General features: G+C 51.5%; 1 protein-coding gene across 20 annotated transcripts in view; it reads right to left on the bottom strand.

Annotated features, from left to right (window-relative positions):
- Positions 1 to 265: 265 nt before the first annotated feature.
- The window catches only part of DISP1 (dispatched RND transporter family member 1), a 194,012-nt gene continuing 185,978 nt past the window's right edge, over positions 266 to 8,299 (bottom strand). For all 20 annotated transcript variants that reach the window (XM_045982193.1, XM_045982201.1, XM_045982195.1 and 17 more), the window contains one exon: positions 266 to 3,828. In XM_045982193.1, coding sequence (XP_045838149.1) covers positions 289 to 3,828 — 3,540 coding nt within the window. In that variant the 3' untranslated portion in view covers positions 266 to 288. The remainder of the gene's footprint in view (positions 3,829 to 8,299) is intronic.

Raw genomic sequence — 8,299 nt, 5'->3', positions numbered from 1 at the left:
GGGCTCACAGCTACTGCACAGCAAAGACACCGGCCAGCACTCAGCAAGCTGGGTATCAAGGTTAAAAAAAAAACAACACCTGTTTGAACGTTGTACTTTTTGAAAATATAAAATCCAATCATCAGCCAACACTCATGGGATATGTTTGTTGACTGTTCATACAGGATATGAAAATACCCCATGATTTTTAATGAACTGATGCCCATTCCCTTTCCAAACTTCTGGATTTCACTTCCATTTCAAAGGAACAATTGAGAGGCACCGATTTAGAATTTAACACGGTATTTATTAGAGTGTTTTTATTAACAAACTTTCACTAGAATGTTCTGAGTGTGTCAGTGCAGGGGGCACGCTGGCTTCACACTCCAGCATCTGATGGCCTGCACACCCGCATGTCACCTGGACCCCTTGGCCACACCTCTGTGGGTCATTAGGGCAGCACCGGGCGTCCCCTGTGCAGTGGTTAAACACGGGTTTTGGTTCATTCTGATTTAAATATTTGGAGTCCTGTGACAGGCATGGCTCAACTTTCCTTTCTGCCTCATCTGCTGGACCCCCTGGACCCAAGCCCTTGTTCCTGGCCCCTCTGCTGCCCTCCACGTTCCTGAGGTCTCTGTCTCTGGAGAGTCCTCTTTGGCTGTTCTCGGGATCACAGCTGGGTTTTTGTAAAGACCCGGGGCTTCTGTGGACAAAGGATGGAGGCTCTGGGGTCTGTGGACCGGGCTCCTCTGTGCCCTGGGCACTGGCCTTGCTGACTTTCTCCTGGACCTGCACGTGCTGCACCGGGTGGATAAAGAGGCCTGTGGGCAGAGGGCTCTGCACTCCCAGCTGTCGGGCTCTGCCCTGCAGGCAGGGGCAGTGGCGGATGTGTGGGACAGCGCATACAAAGCCTTCGGGGGCTTTCTGCATGTGCACAAAGCTGCTGGCGGCAGCGCATCGGGGGCACAGGCCATCGCCCGCCTGTGCTCCAGCATGCGGGCTGGGGCTCAAGTGTCTGTAGGCGTTTGGGCAACGACACTGCTGATTCAGAGAGAAGAAGCGACACAGGCTGTGCTGCTCGAGAGCGGGCGGGAAGGAGACGGGGCTGGTTTCCTGTTTGGAGCTCGGACTGTAAGCGGCTTGCACAGGCAGCCCCAGACTCTTGGCCTGGTTGCTGAAAAACTCGGAGCAGATGTGGGTCTCCTCATAAGCTGCCTTATCAGACGTGGAGCAGCTGTGGGACGCCAGGGGTTCCAACTCGTAAAACTCCTGCTCCATGTCGGATTTCTGGGCCCTGGGGTCAAAGTGATAATCACTCATGGCACGCGCTTTGCTCTGTCCCTTGTCAGCAGGGGTCGCGGACAGGGCGTGAGAGAACGCACTGCACTGCAGCTTCCTGGGCAGCGGAATCTGCCCACAGGTGCCCTGCGGCCCGAGGCAGCGGCACATGCACTGGAAAAAGAAGGTGGCGAAGGCCCAGCTGATGCACATGATGAGCATCATGAAGGTGCCCAGCTGGGTGTATGCCAGAACTGTGGATGGCATCATCATGGCCCCTGCCACAAAGGTGGTCAGCGCAGCCATAGCAATGGCAGAACCCATGCGGCTCAGCGAGAAGATCACCTTTCCCTCCCGGTCGGCGTCTGGGGCCAGGCGGTAAGCGACCCCATAGTGGACAGCAAAATCCACGGATAGGCCGACAGCCACTGAGATGATGACAGACTCCAGGACGTTCAGCTCCCAGCCCAGCAGGACAAGAGAGCCGACAGTGACGAATATGGTCCCGGCAATGGAAAAGATGGCATACAGGCTAATGATGACATTCCAGGTGGTGAGCAGCATGACGCTGAAGGCCACAGCCACGGACAGCCCCATGGCAATGAGCGTGCCGTCGGAGAGGCTGTCCTGGAGGTCATAGAACTCCAGGTTGCTGACAAACCAGCCGTTGCTGAGGCCCTCGGGGGCCGAGCTGAGCTCCCGGGAGATCCACGTGTCCACCTCCTTGTAGAACTGGTGCATCTTCTCATAGGCCAGTGTGAAGAGGTAGGTGCTCTGGAACTCCAGCACGACCGCCCGGATGGTATCGTTGACATCGAACCGCGGACCCGGGGTCTTGCTGTCCAGATGGTAGCCGGTACTTCTCTCCAGCTCCATTATGGCCCTCTTGATGCACAGCTCAAAGATCTCCTGCTTGTAGGGGAAGCTCCAGCGCCGGCAGCACAGGTACAGGGCAGGCTCGTCGCAGTCCTGGTTCTCCATCCACTGCTTGAATGTCTCGATGAAGCAGCTGGTGAAGTCCTGCTCCTCCGTCTGGTAGAAGAAAGTTTGGTTTCTCAGCTTCTGACAGAAGTGCAGGATCCATACCTGGGAAGCCGGGCTTGCGATGTTAAAGCTGCCATCCAGCGCCAGCTTCCCCTTACTCTTGGGGTTCAGGGGGTCTCCGTTGTCTTCTGGGGACACGCCCCAGACCACGGTGATGGGCATATGCAGCTCCTCCCCACGGTGGACACGCTCAAACATGAAGAGCTTCTTGTACTCGGCATCATAGCGCTCAAAGGGATGGGAGGGCCTGAAGAGCTGAAACTCGGACAGCTCCAGGGATGGCAGCTTCATCTTGGGGTTCACACACACAACATAGGCCCCGCCCACGGTCAGGGCCAGGAACCACAGCAGCCAAAGGTAGCGGAACTTAATGACGATGCATGGCAACACCTTCTCAAAAAAAATGCGCGAGGCTTCTGAAACAGCTAACAGCGCCCTGTGGCATGTCCGGCGGGCCACTGTCCAGCAGCTCTTGCCCTCGAAGACCTGCTGCGGTGGCTTCTTGAAGCAGCTGAACATGTTGAGGAGGTAGCGCTCGTGCAGGACGACGACGGCTGGGAGCCATGTGACCATCAGCACATAGTTCACCAGGATGGCAGTCCCCGCGTACACGCCGAAGCAGCGGATGGCAGTGATGTTGCTCACGTAGTTGGCGTAGAAGGCTGCGGCCGTGGTGAAGCTGGTGACAAACATGGACAGTGCCGCGTGCTGCAGAGTGATGCCCACTGTCTCCGCAGTCGCTGCGTGTGGCCGGTCGAACTTGGTGTAGCTCCACACGTCACATAGGACAAACGCATCGTCTGCACCAATTCCAACCAGAATAACAAGTGCGGTGAGGTTCATGAAAGGGAAGAACTCGAAGTTGAACACTACACGGTAGAGGAAATAGGAGACAATGAGGGAGCTGATGACGGCGAACATGGTCATCAGTGTGATGAACAGGGACCTGGTGTAGGCGCACATGACCAGGAGGACCAGCAGGACCGCGATGGCCGGGTAGGTGGTGTCCGTCAGCAGATAGTCCTGGAACAGGCTGTGTTTGATGCCGAACTCGATGCCCGCCACAGTGGTAACACCGTCCGAGCCATTCCAGTGCTCGAAGTTGTCCAGGTAGATGTCCATCATGCTCTCCCCCTTCTCTGTGGGAGTAAAGAGCATGCTGTACTTGAGAGCCGGCGCGGCGGGGCTGGCCACCTGTGCGGTCAGGAAGTCCTTGTCCACCAGGTAGTGCAGGATCTGGTAGACTGCGTTGTATTTGGTGCATTTGCGAGGCACACCTGTGCACTTGAGCTGCCCCTTTCTCCTGGCGCCCGCGTCCCAGCAGTCGGGCTCCAGGGTGCCGTTGTGGTAGTGCTTGGCGCATGCGCGTACCAGCTTCAGGGTGTGAGACACGTCTCGCTCCACGATCTTCTGGCAGGACGACCTGTTGTTGAGGATGGCGATGTAGTTCCCCAATGTCCAGCTGGGGCAGCAGGATGCAGCCGTTGTCCTCTGGCACAGGTCGCCGAACTTCGGGTGGGATCTAATCTGCAGAGAGAGACACGTGGAGACCGGCGTTTACAAACGTTTCACCCAGAGGCCTGAATTAAGGCAGCCTTGAGGGGCAGGTTAAATAGCTATCTTCCTAGTTAGGTGTCAGCTGGGAACAGGTGGCCATCCCTCAGAGTCTGCCCCGCACAGCACCCACCGGGCACTTCCCTCCAGACAGCAAACTGCTCAGTGTGCAGGGGACCCAGTGCTGGCTTGGTTTTAAGGAGGACACAGAAGTAGTAGCTCTTTAGGAAACAGGCCTTTTCCAAGTTACTTTAAAAGGCAATGAAAAGGACAGGCCATGGGCTCACGTATGGAAACTACAGGATTAATTTAAGAGAACGGTTGTTCAACTGATGGAGGAAACAAATTGATGGCTTTGCCTAAAACTTCTGGTTATCGGCATGAAATTTTTGGTGACAAAGGTAATATATCTCAACCAACTTAGCTGGAAGCAAAGATGATATTCCCCCAGAAAGCTATCAGTGAGCCCCCAGGTGACATGGTGAGCACTGATGTCAGGGGTGCATGAGAGACCAGGGGTGAAACAGTTTCCTGAGAAATGAGCAGAAAAGGGCAAGTTTCCTAAATTACAACAGTCTGCATATCTGATTAACAAAATACTTAGGTAGGAGCTGATTTCTTCTACTTCCTTCAAAACTTATTGGAGTTGGCTGATACTCTCTGGGTTTTGGTGACGTGAGATCTGCTGCGTGGCCGCCGCAGGATAGCTCTGGGTCTGGTGTGGACGGTGCCTTGCTTACAGCTGTTCCTGGAGGCCTTTCTTCTCTGGCTGCTCTTGTTACAGCAAACTGAAAAATGACTCCAATGCCAAGGATGGGGTTGCTGGAATATGGTGGAGCCTTCACAATTCCGTACAAATCTCTAACTGTGAGAGCGGCCCCTCTTTCCTGAGGCTGAGTTTAGGAACTACGTCCAGAGCTTTTCTGTAGAAGGCAACCACTCATTTCTATTTACCAAATGCTGCTCCAGGGAGGAGACTCCAAAGTTCAGAAAGGGCATGAGTGTGTTTCCTCTGCCGGGATTAAAGTACTCTCTACCTTTATTAAAGCTGACTCTATCAATCATAGGGAGTATTGGCACAAATAGTCTTTGGAACTTAGAATGATCCCAGAACCCTGTTCCCCATACCCCTCAAAGGCCTGGCCGTCAAGCTGCTTCAGTGGGACTAATCCTGGGGGTGGGTAGAGGACAAACCACTGCCCGTGTACCCCAAGTGTCGGAGCTGGGCGACCCACAAGGGGGGAGTCATTATACTAGTCTACCTCTGCATACATTTAAAAATTTCCATAATAAAGCATTTTAAAAGGGCATACTTTTGAAGGTAAAGACAAATGAGCCAAAAGGGTTATTATTCAAGTATACTAAAATGTTTACTTTAACAAAGGCTTAATTTTCAGCTCATTTCTAAAGAGCAATAATTATTCGACATTCTATAACACAGGATGATTAATATTTAATTAAATTTCAAATAAATTTATTTATTATATATTATTTAAAATAATTTATTTAATTTAAAATAAAATTAGTAAAAATATTCACATATGCTAAGTTGGGGGAAATGGAACCACCTAATAAGAAGTAACAGAAAACCCTGGGATAGCACCGCTCTGGGTTTTGTGACAGATAACCAGTTCCAATCCCGCAAAGAAGTATCACACAAGTCCCTGGAGTCAGCCTGGTGAGTGAGAAGAAAGAGGATACAGCCTCAGCACTGGACAGTCTCAGAAGGAGGAAAATGATCGCGTCCGTTACAAAGCCTGCCACCAGCTCCACACCTGTAGTTGCTTGAAGAACCAAATGTTAATGGTAAAGGGAACAGGGTTGCCAGCCAAAGCCTGGAAAGAAATGACTTCGAATAACCTTTTCAAATAGTAGCAGGGTTTGCATATGAGCATGACCAAAGATTAAAAAAGTTAGATAAGATAAGAAGACAAAAGCATATCAAAACTAGAATCTAGCAAGCCATTGAGCACCAGTCCTCCAGTTCACAGCTGTAGTTGGTTGATATACAACCTTCCACACAGTCCTCGAGTACTCTGACAGGGTTAGAAATAAGGACAGAGAAAAGATGCTGTGACTGATACTTTTTACCCTGAGCTGGGTGTCAACACCCTGAATCTAATGGAAGGGAGTCTCAGAGACTGTCTAGGCTCTGTTGGAGGAAAGCCCTGTATTCTCATCCATCCACCCACCCATCATCCATCCACCCACCCATCATCCATCCATCCATCCACCCACCTATCCACCCATCCATCCACCATCCACTTATTCATCCATCCACCATCCATCTATCCACCCACCCATCCAACCATCCACCAATTCATCCACCCATTTCTCCATCTGTCCAACATCCATCCATCCATCCATCCATCCACCTATCCATCCACCCAGCATTCATCCCTCCATCCTTCCATCCTCACATCCATTCATCTATTCATCCATCCAAAAGAGAAAACAGAATTTACTGGGCACCAACACACAAAGAAGGGTAGGAGGGTACAGAGGTTCTTGCCCCAGAGCTGCTTACAGTGACAGAGAGAAATTGGGATTCAGTGTGGAAAGGAGCATACTGTGTGTCAGGGTCCGTGCAAACCTGCAGGGGGGTGCTCAAGTCTTTGGGTGGTGGGATGGTGACACCAGTCTGGGGTACACAACCGGGGTGGTGAGACACTCCAGCATTTGTTACATCATGGGGCTGGAAGAGACTGCGAACAGGCACATCCTCACACAAAAGGCAGCTGCACTTTCTGCCATGTTGTTGCAAAAGAGATTTCATTGGAGTGATTTCAACATCTTTTAAGTTATCTAACTAAGAACAGCTAGTGGAAGTAATTTCTTGTAGCTCATGAGAAAGTGGCCGTTGCCATTCTAGTCAGTCATAGATTGGATGTTTTCGGGAACTGTCTTGCTGCTGTGGCTGTACCATGTCTGTGTACACACCTGTTGCCTGACCGCAGTAGGGGTGAGGTTGATTTAGAAGCAGGGGGAAGCAAGAAAAGAGAGAAAAAGAAGAAACCAGCAGAATTTTAAATGACACCTTAACTTTTAAAACTACTGGCAAAGTTGGCAAAAGTTGTAAAAGGTCGAGAATGAAGTGAGAATAAAGAATGTGCCCTACCATGGGATCCCATCCACTCTCTTCTCACGTTGCAAACCCCTCTCATACTAAAGTTCAAGGGAACCAGGCCCCCCCCCTGCCCTCTTTATGAGACTGATGCGCTACCTACTGCGCTAACAAGGCACCTTCCCCAGCCCTCTTTAAAACAAGCATCAGGAGGCCCATTTTTGGGGGTCCACTAAGCTTCAGGGGCTCTCATGTGTCCATAAAGCTTATGCAGTGAACAAGGTGGCAGGCACTAACTTTCAAATTTTCTCTTCAAAGCTGCTCCTCGAGTTCTAACTTCTATGAAGCGCAAAGACTGAGGAACAGGGAGAAGGGTTTCCAGCAGAGTCAAGATCTGAGAAACACACTCTGGCTACTGATGGCGGTCTGTCAGCACATCCCTGGGGAGGGAGATCTGGGGAGTCGGCTGAGCCTCTTCTGACAGCGTCTGAGGACACAAGCATTCTCTGAGGAGGAACTCTGGAAACAAAAGCCCGTTGGAACCATGAACTGAAGTGGACTCAGGTTGGAGCTCCACGTGCCGTAAACACAAGCAGGCGACAATGGCCGCATCTGGCCTGAGATGCCGTGCCAATCACCAGCTGTAGGTAAGCTCCTCTGCTTGGTATCACTTGCTGTGTGTCCCATCCTCTGATGGTGGCTGATAGCCATGTGCTGGAGCGGGACAGGAGGAGATCAGGGGAGGGGAAGGGATGGGACGGGCTGACCAGTAGCCTGGGGACACAGCTTGCTTGCACCACCACCAGGCTAGACAGCACTCTGTAAAGGCTCTTGAGCTGGGAGACCCGGAATGGGTACTGTAATAATCTGCAGGCTAAACTGCTACACATCAGTTGTCTCTTAGGGTGTCACGGGACACATTAGCTCCTTTGTCAGAAGGTTATCGCTGGGCACTTGCTGAAGAGGCCAAGACTGGAATAGAAAGGTGTGAGCAACTGGTAAAACAATACTGAACAAGTAAAATGATAACCTGCTCTGGGGCCTTGACCCTCTGTTTATTCATTTGTTGTTGTGGGTCTGTAACTGGCTTGACCATTCGGGCAGACATGTTTTGGGTCTGTTCCTCGACGTTTCAGAAGAGGACTGAGTGCCCATCGTGTTTCCGCCAGGAATCACACACTCAAACTCAGGGCCTTCAGTGCTGACTCTGAGTCCACAGAGAGAAATACTCAGACAAGGGGGCATACTGCTCCCTCCACAGTCCATACATTTTGCAAATGCGATCAAGTCAGACCATTGGGAAGCCACACGCTTAGACTTCACTGTTTCAATTTTTTACAGAAATACCTTTTGCCGGGACACCTGGGTGGCTCAGTTGGT

The sequence above is a fragment of the Meles meles genome, chromosome 17 (genome assembly GCF_922984935.1).
Source record: "Meles meles chromosome 17, mMelMel3.1 paternal haplotype, whole genome shotgun sequence".
Classification (NCBI taxonomy): Eukaryota; Metazoa; Chordata; class Mammalia; order Carnivora; family Mustelidae; genus Meles; species Meles meles.
This window is presented reverse-complemented; position numbering and strand designations above follow the sequence as displayed.